At 38.9% G+C, this 25512-nt stretch overlaps 1 protein-coding gene across 6 annotated transcripts in view; it reads right to left on the bottom strand.

Annotated features, from left to right (window-relative positions):
- The window catches only part of EPB41L4A (erythrocyte membrane protein band 4.1 like 4A), a 142586-nt gene that overhangs the window by 6517 nt on the left and 110557 nt on the right, over window positions 1-25512 (bottom strand). For 2 of the 6 annotated variants that reach the window (XM_064641649.1, XM_064641650.1), the window contains exons 14-21: window positions 21355-21438; window positions 19670-19783; window positions 17330-17377; window positions 13730-13807; window positions 7456-7575; window positions 1873-1920; window positions 1167-1235; window positions 173-283 (exon numbers count right to left, since the gene is read on the bottom strand). In XM_064641649.1, coding sequence (XP_064497719.1) covers window positions 173-283; window positions 1167-1235; window positions 1873-1920; window positions 7456-7575; window positions 13730-13807; window positions 17330-17377; window positions 19670-19783; window positions 21355-21438 — 672 coding nt within the window. The remainder of the gene's footprint in view (window positions 1-172; window positions 284-1166; window positions 1236-1872; window positions 1921-7455; window positions 7576-13729; window positions 13808-17329; window positions 17378-19669; window positions 19784-21354; window positions 21439-25512) is intronic. The other 4 variants (XM_064641651.1, XM_064641652.1, XM_064641653.1 and 1 more) reach the window with 3 other exon arrangements.

Raw genomic sequence — 25512 nt, 5'->3', positions numbered from 1 at the left:
GAATAGACCAAAAATGGTTTTGTGGTTGTTTCATTCATGTGGCTCAGAAGACATAGTATTTAGAGGATTGCCTGAATCCTGTGCCACCAATCAGCCATATTTATGTTACTTCTAATCACCATGATCTTTGAATAGCTTTTGGGTTGCATTGCTAATAACCACATTCACATACTTCACTTCAGACAGGACAGATCTTTCACCATCAGAGCACTGGGACCGCCGATACTGACGGTAGCTTCGAGGGGAATGTGAATGCCTAATGCGGATCGGGTCGCCTTGAGTCCTGAGAGAGACACAGAATTCACAGCAGTAGGTTAGTAAACCAGATCTTTGGCACAAAACATAAATTCAGCTGCAGACTGAGAGATCCTCCCATTTCTTATTAAAGTATAACAGATGGCTTATTGCACTGGCTGAATTTAAAAGGTTGATGCTTTTTTTAAAAAAGCCGGTACTTGGAATTCAATGCTTTAGAAGTGCAGAGATCACAAACTGGCATGCCCATATTTCAGCATGAAGTATAAATTAATGCATTTTTTATTAAAGCATCCTTAACATCAGCCTTTTCTGTTTAGTGGTGTTGTGGAAGCACATTATAATATAAACCAGGATGCTGTTTCTGCCACATGCAGCTGCACTGACACATGGCATCCCAAATGAGCAATTATCACAGTGAAATAGGTGTTGGCTCTCAAGGAAATAGCTGTGCCCTGGCAGCTGCCCATGACAAGCCAGGAAGGGAGTTGCAGAGGTCAAACAGTGCCTTGTGAGCAGAATAAATATTCAAAACAAAGAAAAAGTTTAGGAAATAAATAGATTTGCTTGTTTGCATCTAATTCTCTCTGATTCTGTAGTTTATAATATAAAAAATATCCGTGGATGGCATTGGGAGACATACAGAACATACAGAGATCTGACAGATTCATGAGTGTGTGGGAGAGAGAGAGAGAGATGAAGACAATTTTTTCATGTTTTAAAAAGAGTAAATACTAGGTTTCAAGATTATTAAGTAACCTTATTCAACCCATTCTAGATGAGTATTTGGAGTAGCTAAGAGCTCAGAGATTATGTGTAAACCCATTTCTCTTTCAATATGACAGAGTACACAGTAAAACAAGAAAAGTGGGCTTTTACATTCACAAAGAAAAATCCTGACATAAACTCACTCTACTTTAGTGTATGGAATTTCTTTCAACTGCTCTTCAGATAGGCCAGATGGATCCACAAGCTCCTTCCTATAAAGGATAAGGAAAAGTAAAAAATGTAACAGTAACTATGAAGTGCAAAAATGTTCTTATTTTTATTAGAGTGGGCTTAAAAGATTTACTGAAACAAGCTGTTGTCAGCCCTGAAGATATCTTGACATCAAAATAGGAAACCTATTTAGAAATAAGTGTAACTTCACCTTGATTGCTTCAGCCGTATGTTGCATCCTGTTACACCTTCCTCTCACCTCCCTGCAAATCTGATCTTCTTGCTTCACATTATGATGAACATTGTGTATCCTAAACAATTAATATGCTCAGGAATAACTAAATATCTGCCTAATGGGTAGTTCTGTAGCATATGGGGTCTCGTCCTAAAAGTGTCAGTATTACAAACAAAGATATTTTGGAAGCCACAGAAGAATAAATCTCTAAAACGATGCATTATTCTTTAATAATTCATTTACATACAACGGCCTTCTGTATTCAGTGCATTCAGTGATCTGCAGTATCTTCTACACACAGCAGGTCATTAACACACACATAATTTACTGTGGCATATAACTAAATGAGAAAGTAATGCCTTATAGCCACAGTGCAGGGCATGTGAATAACTACATTAGAGGAAAACCAAGCATCTCCCAGACCCTACAAGGACTGTACTTACTGAATATGTTTCCACAGTTCTTCTTTAGCTTGTACATCTGGGCTTCTCCTATAAATATGAACAAAGACAACAGAGGTTGAACTGTGAAAACCATAATGTGAGAGGTTGCTGTTCTAGTAACTTTTAACAGCACAGACCCCGCACAGAAATCATGATAAATGTAATCTCAGAATCCACCAATGAGTTCCATTTTAAGGTTTGTTATCTCAGAAAACGCATTAAACTTCATTGCTTTATTTCAACTGTAATTTCTTGAACGACAGGCTCTCAATCATAATTCCAGTTCCACTAGCCTACAGCAAGAGTATACATAAAATATAAACAACAGCAGAATTTCCCAAGCTAAATCATGCCTCACTACTGCCACCCCTTATTCCTCCAAGGACAACATGTTTTGGAATAACACTTCAGTAAAAGGCCTTTAGAAATGTCCTGTGGCCCACAGAGACCTTTCTGGGCAGAAGGAGCGACTGGACACACAAGGCTGATGCACCAGTAATCCCTGGCCATTCCCAGTCAGCACCAGCTGCTTCACTGCAATCACAATTGCTTTCACAATTCCAAGAAGGGTTTCTGCTCACTTTATTTACATTTGGTATCCAGGATGAAAAAAACTCAAAGTCCAAAACAAAACAAAAAAACCAAACAATGAACAAATCAAACCAGCTATGCATATTTGTGCACACAAAGATTTTACTAAGCATTTAATTCACAGGTGAAGTACTTACCAAAAAAACCCTATTGCAGACATGGATACATAGTAAAGCAAGCCTAATGTCACATTTTCCACTGAATTATAGAGTACGCTGGTTCTAACTGGATCCCCTTTATTTTTACTTTTCTTATCTTTTTTTATTGAAGGGTTAGTACAAAACCACTGCTGATGTTGAAGCTGCACCTAGAATTCACCAAAACCCATTCAGAATAATACATAATACACAGTGCTAGGGGCTACATTTGCATGGAGAGATTAGATAACTGTTCATTGGCATTTTTATACATAAACTCAGTGTTGACAGCCACATGGTTCCACACCATCTAAGATGTGAGATGCAACTTTTAGACACATTCAGCACATATAAATGCTCCCAGTTTCTCACAGGTTAAGTCTTACATTATCAGGTGATACAGCCTGCTTTCTTTTCCTTAAACAAAAGGGCCAATCATATTCAAAGATGCTTTTGGAATGATATAATCAAAATTTAGATGAAGATCAAGGAGAACAGCAGAATTCTGCATTTTAGCATCTACTAAATTGGTTCTCCCTCAACTAGTGACAGAGCTGTATCAGAAATAATTCTAAACTTCTCTGTATCAACGTTTTCCTATTTCACCATTACTATATTCAGCTTTTTGCCTGACTTCAGCCTAGGAATAATGTTCAGAGACATCTACACTGCAGTAAACATTTCACAGTTGATGTAAAGGCAGAGTATTTAGAGACGGTAATGTTTGGGGGTATTTTTTTAGATTTTACAGGTGCAGAAGTACTGGGAGATATTAGTTCACTGGTTTATAAATACCAGAGAGAGAACGAAGGATGAAAAACAACCTAGCATTTGTGTTTCCCTAGTAGGACTAAAATTAACTAATCCATAACTTTCTCAAGCTCCAAGGCAGTGATGGCTTTCCAGGCAGCATGACACATTCGCCTCGGTCCTTGAAGGACTGCTGTCCTTTCCAGCTCCTCAGGTCCTCATGATGGCAACAGCCACAGCCACAAGGGGCTGTTTAGTTTTCTCCAATTTTCACTTCTACCTCTCTCCAGTTTTTCATTTACTTCGGCTTCTTACATCTGTCCACACTGTTTTTAACTCCCTGATGCAGTGTTTTGCCCTGCAGTGGCATTTAACAGCCTTTTTCACCCCTCAGTTTCAAACTGATTTCTCCTTCCACGCAACCTCTTGCTCACAAAATAGCAGCTGCAAACCCTGCATTCACCCTGGGGCTGGGAAGATAGGCATCCTCTTCTGAGGCTGAATAATCTGGCAGTGGGGGATGAGAAAACTCCCTGAAAATGCCAGCTTCTCCAGGGAGGCTTTGTAATGCTTACAAGCCCTAGTTTGCCTGAGGAAGCAGGCCTTAAGGTCAACCCCAAACCCAGGATCCACATGAAGCAGGGTATTGTCCACACCAGTGACCTATTTGATCAGCTCATGGCTTTTACTTATTCATGGAAATACAGCAGTTCAGCATGTCACAAGTATCACCAAATACCATGTGAAGCCTCACCTACAGTAAAAAATATTAATTTCTCAGGCATCGTGGAGAGTGATGAAATAAAAAGTCATCTTCATTTCTTCATTTTCTAGGACCTGTGCCTGCTGCTTTCTGTGACCAGTTCCAAGCACTTTACTCTGTGATCTCTGCCACCTTCCCTTTGTCCATCCCTACAACTACACTAATAAGAAAGACTTTCCTCTATAATACCAGTTTAGCAAATGGCATCCCATAAAAAAAAAAGCTAAATACAGTGACTCGCCAGAGAAAACTGCTTTTAGATTTTGCATCCTGTAATTACTTATTTTCCCATCTGTTTAAGAAGTGTTATCATACTAGCATAATCTTACAGTACTTATTCAGGTTAACTCCATACCAAAGAATACAAAGAAATATGATACAGAAAAACTAACTTAATTAAAGCATTTGCTTTCCAAAGGCTCTTATGAAAGGGAATGATGGAAAGCTTACAAAAAGAAAGGTGAAATGTAAGATGAAATGTAGGTATTGCATATACTACAAAGGAAATTAATGTTTGTGTGGTTCTTAAGAGCCCAAAACAAAGCAATCCTTTTGTTAAATCTTTAAAGCCAGATCACAATCCCCCTTTCACATTGTTTTCATCTTTTTACTGTGAATTGGTTTAGAATCACAGTTGTGATATATGGGACTCAGATTGTCCTATCTCAGTATCTGAATCAATACCTTCTGGACAATTTGTATGCTAATCAGTTTCTCTAATGCACAAGAAATCTAACAGGAATTCTCAGTAAAGGATGAATGTCATGGGGTTTTTTTGTTTATTTTTTTATTTTGTTTGCACAAGCTGGAACAGCTCTTCACAATAATAAGGTCTACATTATTTTTTGTGTCTGCATCTGCACCCCTATTAATATTTCAGTTTGAGTCACCAATGGTAAATTTAAATAGCCATGGAATTTTATGGCCATTCTTCTTAATTAGAAAAAGCCCTTTGGCTACACAGATGTTTTACATGAACTCTTGAAAGTAAACCCTGTGGAACTAGAAGTGGGAGCTCTCTCCATTTGCTGATTCCTCTAGGAGAAAGAAAGGTCAAATTCTTGTCAAATATTTTTATTCTAGAGACCAAGGAGACACCATCGCACCACCACCACCAATGACTAATATTACTCATTATCAAACAAATGAAATGCACTGTGCCAGGTACAGTAACAAATATTTCAGCCACTACTTCACACTTCCAGAGCAAACTTCTAGTCAAGCTGGGTGCAATAATGAACCTAATGTGAAAGACTTATCTGTACTGCTAAAACGAAGGTTTTGTATCAATTTTGAAATATGTACATTGAAATGATGATATGACAGCATTTAAAACCAAAACAACTATACCCTACAGAATCATATTTCCTTTTTCTCTAACCTGTATCTAGTCATGTAAACAAAGAGTTGAGCCAAACTAAATCAAATAAATTCTCTTATAACCTACTACGGGTTAACAGTTAAATGCCTTTTACTAACCTTTTTTCAAAGAACTTTGAAAGGAATTCCCACCTCACTTTTTTTAGTTCCTACTCGCATATGTGAAGGATCTCTGCCATACTTAGGAGATTTGGGCTTATTTCAAGGAGGGTTTGTTTGGTTTTTTGTTTTTGTTTTTATTTTTAACTGGAGGTTGAGATAAAAAAGAGGAACACAGGAATCATTAAAACAATAATGAAAAGAAATGAGAAACCATCCAAAATCTCCAGGATTTCCTTATTTCTTTGCTTCCTCTAGGACATTTGATTATTAAGTAAGATACTTCACATTTATGTTTTTTGCTAATAGTAGTTTAAATATAACTCAGACTGTCACTGGGAAATAAAAGCCATTTCGTAAGTCAAGTTAACCACAAGAGGGAACCCGTGCTATCCAAACAATGACATTTACTTGGCCTGTGGGGAAAAAAGAAAAGTTGACTATAAATTTAATCAAACCATTATTAACTGAGTAATAGCACCTAGTTTACAGCACCTTCTGTAAACAATAAAAGAAATGGAAATCAAATTTAATCAACTGCATTTTGTGGATTCCATACAAGTGAGCTTTAATATTCCTGATTTTTAGTAATGTATCATTGTACAATTACACCTAATAACACATGACTTTTGTGCAGCTGAAAGTGAACAAGTCTGTACAAACCCAGTTAAAACAGAAATTCCTATATTTGGAATTGCAATGGCAAATTCTATTTCTCATCAAGAATTAAAACTCCATGCTACAGAACTGGAGACAGAAAGGAGTTTTAACAACACAGGCAACTGAAAACAGAACTCAAGTGGATTTTAATACCGGAAACTTCAGTGAAGATAACAGTTTCAATTGGTATGAATGAAATTATACAGTGTTTCTTGTTAAGTCTTAACATGAAAGGTAAATTTAAGAAAAGATGTCATTGGGAAGTACCCAAGGGATGTGTTACAGAGGTCACACATTACACCATCAGCATCAGGACTGGCAAAATATCCATGTTAGGAGTCAGTGAGAATGGGGATACAAAGACTGCTCTCTCTTGCCTCCATCTTCCAGTGCCTCATAGCTGCTCTCCCCAAACTCTTCAACATCACTGGCCCTGACTTGCCCTGCCCTGCCTGCCCTGTCGTCAGACACGCTGGAGTTGGTGCTGCTTCCTAATCTGCCGGGATGGCAGATTAGGCTGGACACAAACACACAGTGTTTACACACCAAATCCATGCCATTAGAAGAAAAATGTGAATTAAAGAAACCAACATTTTCATTAGTTTTGGAAAATTAATTTTAAAAGCTGGTAACTTCACCATTTTAAACTGGCTGTCGGCAGAAATGGCCCTGTCTAGCAGTACAGCTCCATTGTGGAAATCCTGACATCAGGACGCAATGTATCACTGACTGCTGCTTGTCAACGGCAATTTGACATGGAAGCATCAGCAGATGCTCTCATCTGGACCATTGCAGATTTACATGATTAAACAAGTGTGCATGTATTTCACGCAAATGTTTGCAGCTACCACATAAAATCTGAATGCTTTCACAGACTTGCTGCCTAGAAGCGGGGAATCACTGTCTTCATTACAGAACCAATGCTCAATGAGCCACAACACCATCCAGGACTTCTTTCAAGGTGATGGAGAGAGTTCCTCTGTTACAAAGCCCTTCCTGCATTATTTGTGCCCTGAAATTCAAATCACTAAACAAAGGCAGTTTGACCACAAAGACAAATCTGCTAATGTGAGAGCAGAGCCACGTAAAAATCTCCATTCCTCAGCAGCTGAGGGCCACCACCACGCTGGAAACACACCTCCTGCTTTTTAACATGCTACAGCAGCCTTAATTTTCACACCAAAGGGTCTAAAGGTTACATACGATCGAGATCTGTGCCTAGATCGTCGGTAGTTTGGATCTGCCTGGGTTTTCCCCTTCTGTCGCCGCAGCACAGCTTCCCACTGAGGAGCTGAGTCAACCATATCATTCTCTTGCCGTAATCTGCAAAGCAAGTACCAGGAGTTTAGTCTGAGGTCTCTGATGCAGGATGCTCTGAGAAGCAATTGGGATTACTTTTTTTCCCCCAAAAAATCCAGCTCCTGCAATGCAATACTTTAACTTTTCGTCTTGCTAAATTTTAATTAATGTTCCCAAATTAAGTTAAAATGTAAGAACTGTATAAAAGAAAACTGATGGATTTGTTGTTTAGAAACAGCATAAGCCAAAAAAGAAATCATCCATTACTTTAAGAACAGGCTCACAACTTGAATCCTTCTTCCCAGCCCAAGCCAAACATCTAGAATTTTTTTCCCTTTTTACAGCCCACCTCATCTACAGCAAGTGGCAGACCCACATCATGATATAAGGTTCTACTACTACAACTTTTTCAAATACTTTGCTGCAGCACACCTTCCTAGGATCCAGAGAAAATCCCCTGATGCTCTTGGTGAGTTCCCACTCAGAAGAGGCAGTCCCTTCATCCTGACCTGCAACAAAGCCCAGGATGAATGCAGACCTCTCATGGCACTCCTTCTGCACCACCCTCTGAAGCTTTGGTCCCTATCTCTGTCTGTGGGCATCTAAACAATATGCTATGCCTTTTATTTTTAATTTGTTTTCCTTTTTTTTTTTTTAAATACATGAATTCATTATTGGAATGCATTGCAAACTGAACCAAATGTCAAAATCCTATCAACCCAGCACATTGGTTAGCTTGATGTAGTCCTACAATGCCACAATCAGTCAGGACAGCCAGCTTGCCAGTGTTTACAATTCAAAGTTCCACAGATGCTTCTCACAGTTTTGGAGTTGCACATATGAGTGGTGGGATGAAGTTCTAAGGTGGAACGAATGGATATGCTTGGTCACAGCAGTGAATTTAAAGGGATTTCAAAACAACCCTGGAAAATATCACCTGAAAGTGGATTGTCAGATAGGATGGTACAACTCGCATAGTGAAGAAACCAGAGGAGCTTAACAAAAAATGGAAAGACTAACAGGTAAAACAAACAAAGAACCCGACAGAGATAAGGGGATTACACTGCAGACATAGGAAATGCAAAGCATGTTATTGCTCTTCACTACAGATGTACTTTTCTCTTTGAGTTTTGAATTGTGTCAGGCTAAACTGGCTACACAGGCTGCTGCTTTTCCTTTAATCAGATCTCTCACATGCATAATAAATTTTGAGCTGGATCTCCAGCTACTATAAACAGCCACAAGTCTATCAAATGGTACAAAGCATCTGGACTGCAACCTCAGGTTTTAATTTCTAAGCAAATATTTTAAAATCTGTAATCTGGTGACAGGTATTAACATAAACTTCTATCTAAGGATTTAGTAGAGGAACTCACACAGCAACAAGTAATGAACTGTGAATTTTGTCCCAAATAATCCAATTTGTGGAGACAGCAATCATTCCACATGGTATAAACACAAACAACTGCCTCCCACATACAGTACTCACTTCCATAAAAAGAAAACTTGCAGCTGCCAGACCAGCACTCCTGCTGTGGGTGGTGGGTTTGCCACCTCTCCCAAACACCAGCTCCTAACAGGTCAAGTAGACAGCTGTGCTCTGTAGGAGACACTCGAATGTTTGCCATAAAACAACCCAGAACTACTCCTTCTTCTCAAGAAACCCACACAGCGCAGCAGAGCATGAGGTCCATACTCCAGCACAGAACACATGAGATCCTGCACCTCTGTGCTTGAAACCACACTTCCACACTCCCCAGAAATGACCTCTTGCTGAGGAAGTTCCACATCATTTCTGCTCAGATTCATTCTATTAATCCTGTAGATCAACATCTACTGATGCATGGCAAGCACAGTCCTTAGCAATGCATTTATTTATCCCCAAGTACTTCATACTTCTATTTTGCCTCCTTTCTTCTACTTTTTGGACAGTGTTCGTCACTGGTTTTCATCTCTTCAATTTGAGCAAAATATTGAAAATCTAAATACATAAAGTAACATGGCAGCTATTAAAACAAGCAGCGTCAGCACACTGAAGTACCACAGCAGAACCCTACTATAGAGGAGACATGAAGAAACAAAACATCCCTTTTGCTGATGCAAATAAAGGCACTATGCTCACATTTAACAAGGTAAAGGATGACCAAGGTGACACAATCTCTACATAAAATACGTTATTCAGATACGATTATCAAATTCTAATAATTTGGTGGCAATTTTTTTTAGCTTTTTAGCAATAGAAATGAAAAAAAAAAACCCTGAAAGAAATTTAACTCAAACACTAAATTTATATTTAAAGATACTTCTGAATAAAAAGTGTTGCCCTTATTCTCAAAGCCCATTACAACTCTCCTTTCATTCTTTTCACTATTTGATCCTGCAAGGGAACACATTGATTTATGCCTATATAGAAATATATTATCCCAGTGACATATTTCACATGTTCCTGGCACGTGAAATAAATCCAGTTGAGATTAATAGCTATCACAGTAAAAAATTAGGCATTGTTTGCAGGAAGACTTGATGATAAAATGGAAAGTCCTATGACTATCATCACTCATCTGTTGTCTTATAGATGGGATTTTTTCTCATTTCAGGTGATATGGTAGCAAGATACATTTATGCAACGAAAAATTCTCTTAAGCAATTCTGAAGACTTGATTCTTGACATGCCATTCAAAATATTTAAGCATAAAGTTGTTTTTCATATACAATGTACAACAACAAGGGGCTTATAGGGGCTGTGATGGTCAAAGACAGCCTTGGCTGCAGAGACCAAGAGATGGTGGAATTCAGGACCCTGAGAGAAGGGCAAAAAGCAAGATCACATCACTGGACTTAAGAAGAGGGGGCTCTGGCCTCTACAAAGATCTCCTTGGACAAGGCCCACAGCATAAAGAGGTAAAAGGGGTCCAAGAAAGCTGGTTAATCTTCAAGGATCATCCCCTCCAAGCTCAAAAGCAGCCCTATCCCAGTGAGTCAGAAGTCAGGCAAAAATGTCAGAAGGCCTGCATAGATGAACAAGGAGTTCCTGGCAAAACTCAAACACAAAAAGAAAACCCACAGAGGGAAAAAGCAGGAGTAGGTAATGTAGGAGGAACTGAAGAACAGAACAAGAACTGAGGAACAGAAACATTGTCTGAGCATGTGGAGATGAGGTTAAGAAAGCCAAAGCTCAAATGGAATTGAATCCCACCAGAAATGTCAAAGCCAGCAGAAGAGCCTGGATGGAAAGCATCTTTGCAGAGAAGAACCTGAGAGTCCCGGTGGACAGCAAGTTGAACATGAGCCAGCAACATGCTCTTGCAACAAAAAAGCTAAATTGGACCCTGGGCTGCATTGAGCAAATTATTGCCAGCAGATCAAGGGAGGTGATCCTTCCCCCTCTAGTCAGCACTGGTGAGGCCACACCAGGAGTTCTGGTCCAGCTGTGGGCTCTCCAGGACAAGACAGACACGGACACAATGGAGAGAGTCCTGCAAAGAGTCACCAAGATGACAGAGGAATCTCTCATGAGGAAAGGCTGAGACAACTGGGTCTGTTCAGCCTGGAAAAGAGGGGGTTCAGGGAGATCTCATCCATGAATATAAACACCTGAAAGCAGGTGCAAAGAGGACAAATCCAGGCTCATTTCAGCTGTGCCCAGTGGCCAGACGTGATGGGCACACACTGAAACACAGGATCTCCACCTGAACATCAGTAAACTCCTTTTCCCTGTGAGGGTGACCGAGCACTGGCACAGGTTGCTTAGGGAGGTGGTGGAGTTTCCCTCCTTGGAGATACTCAAAAACCATGTGGCAATGGTCCTGGGCACCTGGATCAGGTGGCGGGACCAGATGATATTCAGAGGTCCCTGCCAGACTCAACTATTCAGTCACTCTGTGATTCTAATCAGATGGATCTTCTAAGTGTAGTCCAGCAGGAAACTATTCTTCAGAGTACATTTTATTATGTAAAATAAAATTTTATTTTTATTATGTAAAACTTTATTATGGTTTTCTCCACAAAATAAATTTTGACAACAGCATTAAAAAAGCAAACGCATTTCTTCTATGATTAAAATACGCTCATAATTGGTTTTTCTTCACTTTCTTATGAATATCTGCCTTGGATAAAACATTCATATAATGGAATGAAACCTCAAAGACTGATTGACATCAAGTAAAGAGTTTCCCCCTAACATTTTCCCAGTGTTGTACCTTCAGAAGTTCTCGCTTACATTTCTGTTTTTTTCTGATAATGTGTTTTCTTCTGACAAATAGTTCACAGTGATCTCTTATCATGTGAACAATATATTCTATTCTTCTGTGATCAGAAGCAGATTCCTTTGGTTCAGATGAGTACTCACTCATTGCATTCCAATAAAACAAAACAATTTTATTCCTGCTTGAGCCAGGGACCTGATTATTGAACTGGGAAATAAATTATCTATGTGACAGGTAAAACTTGATTACCAGCAGTTGCAAGGCTCATTATAGTGTCCCATTTCACCCTGTTAGGGCTGGCTCACCTCTGCCAACAGGAAAGCTACTCAGTGCCTCTGTCCTTTCAGCTTGTTATATTCTTGCTGTAGCTGCTAACAAAGTGCAGGAATTCATTATGACTGTTTGATTTCCTGCACCATTACAAGGCACAAGTCTCAGATTTCCAGTTCGTTTAGTATTTGTTTAATTTAACACTGATAATGACTTTTATCTGGTCATATTTTTATATAGTCTGATTTTAAGTCATCACCTAAGAAGAAGAGATGCTGCAACATTAACATTTTTACTGTATCTTAATTTCTGAAAATGTGAAAAACTTAGAAACAATCCACGTAAATTGATTTTTTTTCTTTTTAATTTTAAGTGTTTTTCCATGAAGTGAGGAAGGGTTGGTAAAGGTCCTTTTATTCTTCAAAAAATGATTAGCAGTACCTAACCCTTCTCACAATTCAGTCTTTATATTGCAAGAAGTTCTTAAAACATTCTTGTGGTCAGTCTCTAATTTCTTTCACTTGTTTGTGGAGCTCCCTGCACAAAGAGTTTCACTGGATAAAAAAAAACAACCTGGCAAGAGTGTTCTAAGAAAAAGGAATATAAAATACCATTTAACACTGATCACTGAAACTACACTCAGCATTTCATTCAAACTTCTGCTGGAAAACAAATCTTCCATGCGCACTAGGTTATTGTTAGCCAAATATCTTACAAGACTGTGTTCTAATTTAAGTAAACTGAAATCTTATGTCTCAGATATGCTTTATACCAGCCCCTTTGAATATCACAATGATTTTTTTCCTGCAGCACTATCCAGCATAACATTATTACTAAGAGCTTCCAAAGATCTGAAAATCATTTATTACTCACAGTACTGCATGTAAGACAAGAAGAAATGATGGCAGCTCATGCAGGCAGCTTCACAGAAAATTTGCCTTTAACAAACAATTCTTCTTTTGTCCAATTTTAGACTGTGTTTATGCAATATGAAGAAATTCTATGTGCTTTTTAAAAATACATTTTCATAAATAACTCTCCAATGATGTTATCTCCAGTGCAACATGAATGATACAGCTTTAAAGGGAACTTAAAGGAAATCACTTGTTTTGCCCTCTTTTTCATATCAGCAACAAAAAAAATAGAATATATAAAACAGGACTTGTTAGCATCACTTGATATGAACTACTATCCTGTTAGAAGTTTACACTGTACACATTTTGGGTTAAGGCCCACACTTCACATTTTGGAAAATAAAATAATTATACAATTAAATGCATGCATTTAAAAACAACTTGAGTTTCAGATCCATTAAACCTATTTTTACTTCTCCTCAAAAGCTTTTTTTCTATAAATCTGCACTTGAATTTACTTGAATATATATTGAAGTATATGCTGAAAATATCATTATCAAGATATTATCTGCTTTATTTGCATTTATATTGCAAGTCTTTTGTAAATGTGCCTCATTTGATTTTATAGTTCATTACTGAGTTCTTTCCAAGTTCTTTCCAGGAGGGCAGGCATTCATTACATACATCTATGATACCTGTGTTTTGGCAATTATTGTTCTTCTTATTCAGAAAAAGACCTTAAGCTGCCTCAGGAGGACTCTATGCACATAAAACATGTTAGATTCCATCTTTCTAGGTTTATCTAGGTTTGTGCTTCATGTCCCCATGTCTAAAGTATATAAAGGTCACCTGTTTCTCTTCTTCCGATGTTCCCTGTTGGAATTTTCTGATTCGCTGCCACTGCTGGTGTTACAGCGAGATCGAGATCTGGAGAAGAGAAAAGAAACATCTCAGGATGAAATTATCTACAAACATCAAAATTATTGCAGCGCTAAACAGGGAAAGAGCAACACTGCAACAACATTACAAGGAAAATTAGAATTAAAAGACTCAAGAGGGCTTGTCTATGCCTGCAAGTCATATTATCTGCTTCTCATTAATTAATTGTGAACAACTGCTTCAAAAGTAGTGCACCCAACGTGTAGTGTCAGGTGCGTGCCATTTCGTTTTCAATTATTTCACTGTTTTGGGGTTTTTTTAATTTATTTTATTTTATCTCTCAGCATTCTTTGTGAATATGCCACAGCAGTATGTTTCTTTGACGTGTGAAATGTTTTATCTTTAAACTGTATGATTCTGGCTCTTTTCTTCTTGCATATTGTAATATAGCCCAAAAGAAATGATACAGCAATTCTGGTTTTGCCAGCAAAACAGAAAGCTCACAGATCTGTCTTTTTCTATTCACCACCTCAACTTCCATCTGGCCTCTAGTTAAAGTTCACATTTTTCAAGTGTCAGGCAGTATGGACAAAACACTACTATCTTTATAAACACAAAGGGCTGAAGTGCACACACAGACTGGTGTGTACCAGCCCAGCTTTGGGATGACCTGATGCACAGCTACAAAAATGGTGCATCATGTGAGGAAAACAAAATAAAACAGGTTACTTCTGTATTACCTCTGACTGCAGAGCTTCAAAGGGTAAGCTGACTTTTATGGTTCTAATTATTACTGAAAAAGACTGGTGGAAAAGGCTGAACTACCTACAGGCAAACTGCTCTCGGTAGAGAGAAAGGCTTGGGAACTACTATCTGAGACCCTTAAATCCTTGATTGCATTTTGGAGCAGACAGACCAGCTGTCAGGGCTTTTGTCCTAGAAACCAGGACGCTGTTATTGTACCACTGGGCTAGGTCCTAAAAACTGGTACTCTCACCAAAACCTGGTTCGGACCATTCGTTCTTTAGTGTGATGATGATCTCTGAATGGTCAGATTTGATGATCTTAGAGATCTTTTCCAACCTAAACAATTCTTTGATTCTATGAGTACCTCCAAAGAAAAACATGTTTCTCTGCTATACTAACAGCCCAGTTAATTAATGCGAAAACTTGACTGATATTAACATGAGCCAGTCTAGAAGGATTTAGAATATCAGAAGTTAGAATTGGTGCTGGTCCATGCAATGGAAAACAGAATGTCTGTTCCTGGCTTTGCTTTTGCTCTTTGGTAAGCCACTTTCATAAGAAGACAGATTAGTCAAACTACAGAATGTTTTAGACTAATAGGACAACTAAAGCCTAGGAAAATCAATTCAACTCAGCTTGTCTGAAGGGAATAAGCTTGGGAAACTGACATTTCCCCAGAGGAGAAGCAGAAACCTCTCCTAATTCCCAAATTTCATGCTCACAATCTAAAGGCACCAAGAGGGTCAGGATAGCTAGGTTCCCAGGTAAAATATACACGTTTCTGAGTGAAGCTTAAAGTGGGGATAAAAAAAGATGTGTGTAACTATAGAAAATTGTAACCCCAAAGGAAGAAAGAAGATTAAAAGGTGGTGCTGAAAAGATTCACTCCAGCACAATAAAAGAGTTAAGAGCAATAAATGCCTTAGAATTGCAAAAAAAGTATACTTTTTTCCACCCCAATCTTATTGGATATTTAATAAATATTCCACTAATTTCAACATTAATAAGTCATTCAAGCAACAGTGTTCTTTCACACCTCTGGGTCATTAGCATGATTCTTTTCTTCCACAAGTATTTTCTTACTGTGATTTAAGCAATTTATCCCATAATGTACCAAAGCATCTAAAATCACAGCATGGCAGGCAAAGTGCAAGATAAAACAAACTATTTGATCAAATTCAAGATAAGCCCTTTCTCTAGCTTTTCAGGAATGGAAATCTGATCCACCTTTTGGATACTACATATCAAACTACCTTGTGTTCCCTGTCAGGAAGCACTTGTGAGGAGACAGAAGGGCTGCTGAGCTGTCAGCTGAGTGGCAGCTGCTCACGGTTGCTGTCAGAATATTACCTTTCACTGAATATTAAACACCAGCTTTTACTGAACAAAATACCAAAAACAGAAACAAAGGTGCTTTCCTAAGCCAAATGCAAGAACACATGAGATCATCCTGATCTCTGACAATTACAAAGTACCTTCCATCCTTTATTACCTTTTTTTTTGGTCATGAAATATATTTAATATTTTGTAGGTAGTATACCTTTATGGTCTGATACAAGGAGCAGGAAGGAAGGCATAGTCAGTTTGGCAAGAGACACAGCAAATACAGTCCAGGAGAGGGCTTGGGGGGTTGAGGTGTGTTGCAGGATTCGGTATTTCAAAGAAACAGCTGGCAGAGAAAGCTCACATTATGGTGCAGTCTATTTCTGACTACAATGAGAGTATAGTAGCCAAATTCTGAGGAAGTGGAGAAGGTCTGTTGCAATATACAATAACAAACCTGTGCATTTGTATTGTAATACAGCAAGAACAGCCTTTGGGAAGAGGTCCCTTCTGAGCACTGGGGTTTTTCAACTGAGGTGCTTAACTAAATCTTCTCAGTTTTATGTGCTGGACATCTGTCACAGGACTGCCACTAGCAGCTTGTAATGGTAACCTTCTTCAAAAAAATAATCTGTTATCTGATACAATAAATACAAATTATGTAAGCACTTTCTCTGACTTCCTGTGATTGTCCCCGAGATGTTTGCATCTCTGCCAGAGTTCCTTTCCCCTGCTTCAGCAGTGAATCACATCCTGCAAGTGCCTCCCCTCCTTCACAAGTTTCAGCAGTCCCTGACATTGAAATGCACTCCACTGTCTCCTTATTCTGGCAGTGTGAGTAGGAGCACAGGAGCAAGGAGAGCATAGAACAGTCATGACAGGCTGATATGGCAAAAATCTGTCAAAAACTGAAGCTGTTGAAGGCTACACCTGAATTCACACCATCATTTTGTCTGGAATGTGACAATCAGTCAAGACTGAACAGGGGAGGGGGAAAAAAGAAAAGAAAAAAGTCAGAAAAAAATGTGCAAAACCATGAGAAGACAGTGAGGAGTTACATATGCCTCTGCACCTGCCTTTTGCAGGATAATTCATCTCAAATTATAGCATACTTGCTTTCAAATCAGATTAATTAAAAAAGGATAGAGAGGCTGAAAAATTAAAAACAAATCTGCAGTTGTAAAATCTGAAAGCTAAAACTTCTGGAATTGACTTTCAAGTTGCAGACAAGCCTTTAGTAAACCTTCACAAACTGCTTGTAGCATAGTGTAGCAACAATGTGCAAAGGTAGCTTGCAAGACTGAGCTTTGAGGAGGCTATGCCACAGAGCTTTTTAGCAAAAGTAGGATAGGAAAAAAAAATGAAATGGGCATAACACAACAAACCTCTTAAACAATTAAGAAGATGGGGGAGAAGGAAGGAAAGGAGGGGGTGCAGTCAACTAAAATATGATCAGTACCTTAACTATAATTTCACAGCTGCTATAGATCATATATTTACCGTCTCCTTTGCTTTAAGTCTGAATCTTCACCACTGTTTTGAATTTTCCTGCAGCATTAAGGAAGTTTTAATGAAATACCATTGAGTTACTTAATAAAAATACACAAAACCACCCATCTTTAAAAAAACCCCAAAATTTTACCAAGTTTTTTGTTTCCTTTTTTTTGGTTTTGTTTTGTTTTGTTTTGTTTTTCAGCACGGAAAATAGGGCATGTGCTTTTTTGAATTTTTCAGGACACCTCAACAATAAGTTGCAAAGGCAGAGTCCCACTGAATCTCTCACTGCAAACCCCTGACTTGTAAGGATAAGCATAGCATACTAGCCTTTAGAGTTTCCTACTGTTTCCAACATAGCAAGTCTGATGTTTTCCTCTTAACTCCAGTAAAAAGTGGACAAACAACACAGCTATTGTTATTAAACAGTTGGAAAAGGAAAATGCATGAATAAAATCACGATTCAGGAAGACATAATTAAGTTAGAATCCACCTACTATTGTCAGTCTTCACAGTCTCATATATGAGATAAGACTTTTAAAAACATTTTGTCCAAGAGAAAACTTGCTATTGGCATGACTGCCTGTCCACTGACTAGATCAGCCAAATACAAATCCCATATGATAAAGACTTTGCATCTCAAAAAAATTCCTTTTGCATAGTGCACAAACACTTTTTTTTTCTTGGCATGAGACAGTTTTGCACTGCATATCTCTAGTCTTTTGTTTTTACAAAGCCAAACAAGTACTTCTGACAACTACGGTAGCAATGCATCAGACAACCTGCTGCACTTGACTGGGGTTGAGTTAGTTTTCTTCCCAGTGGCTGGTATGGGGCTATGTTTTGGATTTGTGCTGAACACAGAGTCGATAATACAGAGGTATTTTTGTTACTGCTGAGCAGGGCTTACACAGAGCCAAGGCCTTTTCTGTTTTTCATACTGCCACGCTTGCAAGGGGGCTGGGGGTGCATGGGAGGTTGGGAGGAGACACAGCTGGGACAGGTGACCCCAACAGACCAAAGCGACATTCCAGACCATATGGCATCATGCTCAGTATATAATATGGGGGCAAGAAGGACATTTGAAGTGATGGTGTTTCTCTTCCCAAGTAACCTTTACATGTGATGGGGCCCTGCTCTCCTGGAGATGGTTGAGCACCTGCCTGCCCATGGCAAGCAGTGAATTAATTCCTTGTTTTGCTTGGCTTGTGTGCGCAGCTTTTGCTTTCCCTGTTAAATTGTCTTTATCTCAACCCATGAGTTTTCCAGCTTTTACCCTTCCAGCTCTCCCCAGTCATACTGGTGGTGGTGTGAGTGAGGGGCTGCATGGGGTTTGGTTGCTGGCTGGGGTGAAACCACAACAAAATCCATTTGAGAAAGACATTGCTATCAACACCTATGAGGGCTCTGTCCAACAGGATAAATTGACTCTATTGCCTTAGACAGAACTACACTGATGTACCTGAGATCAGTAAGCATACATCGTGAATGAGTTTCTTCCCTCCCATTTCAGACAACTAATGGCATATAAAAAGGTCTGGAGTAGTTCAGAAACTTGACCAGCATAAAAGCCCCGTATCAAACTAGATTTCCTAATCAATATAGCTGTGTTGTCAGAGACCCCTTTGCAAATGTTGGCTTTAAAAGCTAGGTAATCATTTCTGAGGAGATGTAACTCTCAGGTGCTTCTCATAAGGCAGTCTTAGAAGACTGTAAGGAATGTGGCACAATATCTATGCTTGCTTATACTTCACAACAGATCACACCAGCAGGCAGGGTGCCTCAGCAATGAAAGCGGCTTCTCAGCAGGACAAATCATCCCAGGTAACACACAGTCTCTAAATACTGCATCACTTCAGAACTGTCCCTGTAATTTGCATTACCAATTGAAAACACACTAAGTATTACACAGTGGTATTTTTGTTGGCTTCCTCTCTAATGTAAAGTCACACATGGGAATGCTGAAAACAGCCTTATGGCTCATTCATTTAATCCTTGTGCCAGTTAAAGCAAAGCAACATACTTTAAACACTGCTCTGTGTTGGAAGCTCATTGTCAAGCAAGGGACATCCATCAGTCCTTTTGTTCACCAAGCAAGAACAGCTGCAGCAACTAAAAGGATCTTGTACATGCCAATAATGAAATTTCTCATATTTTTAACATCATTTTCCGAATACTCAGAACAGCACACAAGCAAACAACCTCACTCAGGTTTTTTTATTTGACTGGCCCCTCGAATACCCCTTTTCCCAGGACCCAGCTGTGCCTCCAAGAGCTGAACACAGACACACAGGACCTCAAGTTTCTACAGTGAGAAGCTGACAGTAACTAATCCCAGGCTCTTACCTTCTCCGCACTGGTTGCCCAGACTCATTCTCGCTGCCACCTGATGGGTTCCTTCGGTGAGAGTAAGGAAACTTTGGTGATTTGTTGCGGTCATTGGGGGAATTATACAGTCCACTAAGGTTAAAAAGGAAGAGCAAACAGTCAGCTTTAAAATTTCCAGGACAAATAGGCCAGTTAACTGAGATCCAGCTTACAAAAACAAGAAGGCTCACACCCACATGTGTACATATTCAGCTATATCTGCTTTTGAGTGTATTGTGTGTGTGTGTGCTATGTAAATACAGATGGCACTGCTGTCTAGCAGTAAATATGTTTCTCTTGTAAATGTAGGAGAGAGACCTCTTAGCATTGCCAAGCTAACAGATCTAAGCTTACAAAATGTAGATCCAAGTGTATTCATATTCTTTTAGCATAATAAAATTTCTTTGCTTTAGTATGACTTACCCAACCCAGAGCTAGGTATTCAAATGGATCTCTATTCTTTATGTTTTCTGCACCTCTGTTCTTTATGTTTTCTATGTATGAAAACTTCCCATGTTCCTTTCATGACATGTATCTTCATAACAGAGCTGATGCTTAGGAACGTGAAATAATTTTAGTTCTGTCTCTCTGCAATTCATCCACACAAACCTCTGCAAAGGGTGTGGAGGTGCTTCAAGCCCAGGTTATGTGCTTTAGCCTAAGTGGGAGCCAATATGTTGGGTAGTTACAAATTACATATAGACTATCAACTGCACGAATACCTTCCTACCTGTGATACCTTCCTACAGAAGTGTAAGGGCCTTTTCCAAGAGTGTAACTGAGCCTAGGATGGAGTATATGTCACTCTGTCATGTCACCTGTCACCAAGGTGGTCTACTGACATTCTGCCACTTTTTGGAGGAAGTATGTTAAACTCAACCACGTATCTGTATCTAACACCACTTAGTCCTTTTCACAACTGTGTGGCAAAAAGATGATAATTCTCACAAAATTCCAACTAATGTATTTTTTTTGCTTTCCTTACAGCCTCTGCCCATCCAAATCGGATACATTCTTCTTCACCTAATTCTGCAGACAGCTGATTACAGCACTGCTCTGCACAGGTGAAAAGTTCCCACAGTTCATCACAATGAGAATTATTATTAGAAGCTGTCAAAGCCCCTGTGCAACATAGAGTCTGCTTATGTGTCTAAAACTGCATAGTCCTTTAGAATGCATGGACATGCTAAAACTCAATCCTATCATTCTTTAACTCCTGCAGAATCAAATTTCCTGCTGTCCTGACTGCAATTTAAGCACTGGAGCCAAAATGTGACAAGATGACACCACTTCTTCTTTAAAAATAACAAAACAACAAAAAAAAGGACTATCCTATCAAAAGAGTATTTACACACCGCTTTGTCCTTACTCTGAAAACTACTGATGTTTACAGAAGGAGCATAAAGGGTAAATCATCATGGTGCCCCAAAAGACACCTCTGTAGAAAGCCGCTGGTGATTTTCATTCAGTAATCACCTCCTCCTACACATACTTTCCTCATTTTTAATTGCTTATATATCCATGACAGTACCTATCTACTTACATGCAATACAGATTTATGATAACTCCAATAACACACTAATATATTATATAAATATCTTTCAGCCTACAGCTGTGGCATATTTACCATGGTACAACATCCAAGACATCATGCCCTGCCTTACCTCTGTGGACCATTTTCCTCCCATGGAGCACTTGATTTACTTCTTTGGGTTTCTGGACTGTTTTCATTTTTCATCTTTTTAAAGCTAAATAAAAGTGTATATATATATATATATATATATTTTAAACCCACAACATACAATCACATTTTCTCTCACACTGACCTCTTAAAACTAATTTTAAAGGCATTACAGAGACCCACCCTGGCATTTAGTTATTTGTCTGCTGTGTGAAAGAGGGCAAACAGGCGCTATGTTGAAAAATATCTCCTAGAAAGAGAGATCATAAGGGGGGAAAAAAAATCAGCTCTACGAGTTTATAATTATAGTGGCACTGAGTCAGAAAAATGGTCAGTGTTGTCTCAGAATAAACAAGAACAGACATTTAGGCAAGCAGTCAAACAATAAGGCAAACACATGATATGCTCTCACAGTCTTCCACAATATGCAGTTAACAGATTATTGAATCAGAGGCTTTATCTGCTTTTTATTTCACATAGCTGTTGATGAAACTTTCTTCCATGGATTTACTTAAACACCCTCTTGAACATTTTTTTAATTTTTGGCATATATAGGGCCTGGTAGAAGTATGCTCCAATATTTAACTGTGGCATAAACAATTATTTTATTTTATTTCAAAACTTCCACCTGGCTCAAAATTTCCACCCTATGTTGCTCACTGTTTCTGTGATTACAGAAAAAAAAAAGCAGCCCTATGAATGATGATTCTGTAATCACAAATTGAACACCATATTTCTTTAATATACATTTTTAACAACTATGTAATCTCTTTTCCAAGTGAAAGAATCACAGACTATTTCATCTCTCACAGTATAGGAGTCATCACATACCTCTGATTATCCTTATTCATATTTCTCTACCATTTTTCCAGGTCTACAGTACCTGCTTTACGATGGGACCAACAAAGGCATGGGGTAGTAACTATTCAAAGAATGACAGACCACAAGTTCATATCACTGAGTGGCATATTCTTCTCATTCCCTGCCCAGTAAAGCCTTATGTTTTCTTTTGTTTTAACTAACAATGTGAAAGGGCTGACTTCACTGACTGCTGAAAGGCGATGTACCAAGACAGTCAAGGTAGTCACCAGCTTGAGAGATTTATCAGTCTTTGTAACCAGTTTCTCATAATTATGGGAGATGGGGGCAAAACCAGCAGGATACTCCAATTCTTCCTGTACTCCCACAATTCTCACAGTGTCCAGTTTTACAGCTTCTAACCATTAATGCTCCCAGATGGACTGCCACTTCAAATGTTGGAGAATGGCTTTTAGCTGAAGCATGCTTTTGCACCCATGTCCTTGCCAATGGCCAAGCATGGTTTTCCTGTATCACCATCTCTCTACAAGAACAAGCAGTTCACTTGATGCAGAACTGGGCAGCCACATTGATTTTCACTAAGGTCTTCAGGAATTATTACTAACAGCAGCCCAGTACAATCATTAATACATCATATCATTACAAAGTGCAACTCAAGCAGAAAAAATAAAAGATTTACAGTTGCTTACTGAGAGGAAGATATAAGCTGGAGTTCTTTGCCCAGAGCAGGAGGTGACAGACTCAGCTTTATGAAGGAATCATGGCTACTTAACTCACTAATCCACTTTTAACCTTAGCCTTTGGTTACTACGGGTCACTGAGCTAATCATTTAATTCTCACATAGTGAACAAAATGCGAAGCTACAGTGAGTCAGCAGGAAAAGAAATTAAATTACACCTTATCAGGTAAATCATTTTCTTAATACTGCATCCACTAATCATTGACTCATAGGTGCATACAATCTATTCCCAGGCTCAGAAATATGTGCTTACTACAGACAAAGCAAATAACTCAGGTAAATATGTCTCAGTCCTGTATTGCAAAAAGCAATTGATTTTGCACAGCATGAACTACTGAACAACACTGATATTGAACTCAAATAAATGTGAACGCTGTTTTCAAATATTAAAAAAGAGACAGAGGAATTACCTGGGAGGTGAATTTACTGCATTAAATTCCTAGGCCATTATTCATTTGGAGCAGACAGACTCTTTACAGATAGAAAGCTAGAGCATGGCAGCTCTTCAGATACTAGTAGTATCTCCAGGGATGCAATTGCAAAAGGTACTGAGTTCACTCACAGTATCTGAAAAAGTTAGGATCTGAATTTCACGTGAGATTACTGTTGTTGGGGTTTTTTATGGTTTACTTTGAATTTATACAATTTATGCATGTGCAATCAACAACGTATCTCAACAGTGAATGAGATACAGTTAAACTATGAAAAGTCAGCTTGTGAGAGCTGATTAAAAAGACTTTGCAAACATGACTGACAATTAATGCAAGAATTACACAGGATGGAGCAAACTACCAAATTTGCTTTACAAATTTTGTGTGCTGGCTGTCACATACACTAAGCCTGGCAGACCTGAAAGGTTTTTTATACGGTCAGGCAGAGACACAGGGAAAAACAAATCAAATTCTAAAAGAAAAACATCTTCCAACACTTTTAGTTTTTTGGTGAAAGTGACTAACACTGTTAAAAACCATGACTCAGTAAGAATTTGCCTGTGAACTGCTTTTAGACTGTTAAGGTAAGAAACTAAACCCAGAAACCTTAAAGCTGCCATGTTGAGAGCCCCTTATTTTGTTTCATCCTCTATAGCCTGCCTACCCATTTCTTTTTAACAGTTCATTGGTAAAAATTCATACACAGCATTCAGAGCACAAGCTGTAGTGAAGGGCTCCCATGACTCCCAATATGGTCATCTCTGCACTGCGGAATAATGGTACCTCTTGCTCTGTATCTTTCGCTCTCCTAAAAAATCCCAGAACAACAGAATGGTGGGACTGTCAGGATCCTCTGGATATAATCTGGTCCAACTGCCTGCTCCAGCAGGGCCACACAGATTCAATTGTCCAGGACTATTCCCAGACAGCTGTTGAATTTTCTCCAAGAATGGAGATTCCACCACATCTCTGGGCAGCCTGTGCCAGTACTTAGTCATCTTCATAAGGAAAAAAGTGTTTTTTGATATTCATAGAGAACCTCCTGTGTTTCAGTTTGTGCCCATCACCTCTGGCTCTGTCACTTGGCACCATTGGAAAGAGACTGGCTCTGTCCTCTTTATGCCCTCCCTTTATTTAGATACCTCTGTATTATTTTCTGCTCAGTGGCCTCTCTTCAGCATGAAAATCATAAACTTTCTTTTAACTTATAATCATTATTTTCTAAGAATATTGGATTCAATTTCCCTCAAAATGAGGAAGAAATTAAACTCAGCTTTTGTCCTAGCTAGAACAGCTGGGACCAGTTCATCACTGTATGGGTGTAACTCAAAACTGTGTATTCTATAGTCTTCCATGCCATTTCCCAGAAACTGTTATCAATAGACCATTTACACCATCTGCCCAGAGTAGCCTGACTCCTCAGGCTATAAACTGGGTGTTAAGAGGCCTGTGAGATAAGAGGATGCTCCTGTCCTCACACCCATTGTGGAACTCCCTGCCCTGAGGGAGATACTGAGCATTCCTGCCTGAACTGGAGGATATATAATCTTAGGGTCTTGGGACTTTTTTAACCACTCATGGGATCCAGAGGAAGACTGCAGCCACCACTCTCAACCAGACTGCAACCATCACTCTCAACCAGACTGCAATCCCCACTCTTGACCAGACTGCAACAGCACTCTCACCAACAGGTTTTCCCCTCTCCTTTTACTTTGGACTCAGGGGGCCCAACGAACACCACTCTGTTCATGCCCCAGGGTGCTGGGTTATACATTTGGGTTTTGTGGGTTAAAACCAATTGTTTGTCTGTATAATCGTACTTATTGTATTATTTTATTAAATTGTTATTGTGACTTATAATCTCTCTTTTGAGTTTGGTTTATTTCCCCTGCCGGTTTACCTTTAAATCAGAACAGCTCTTCTTCTGGAGGTCAACTGTTCTAAATATTAGGCAATAGAAAACACTATTCACTAAGTATTTTGTGGTAAATATTTTAGACCCTTCTTCAGACGTCAGTCCAGATACCCAGCCTGTGAAGCCCATACCTTCATTGCAGAGACAAGTTCAGAGTTACACAGTTAAAAAAAACAAAGAAACAAAAAACCAACCAATCAAACAAACAAACAAAAAACCACACAAAACCACAAACA

The sequence above is a fragment of the Pseudopipra pipra genome, chromosome Z (genome assembly GCF_036250125.1).
Source record: "Pseudopipra pipra isolate bDixPip1 chromosome Z, bDixPip1.hap1, whole genome shotgun sequence".
Taxonomy (NCBI): Eukaryota; Metazoa; Chordata; class Aves; order Passeriformes; family Pipridae; genus Pseudopipra; species Pseudopipra pipra.
This window is presented reverse-complemented; position numbering and strand designations above follow the sequence as displayed.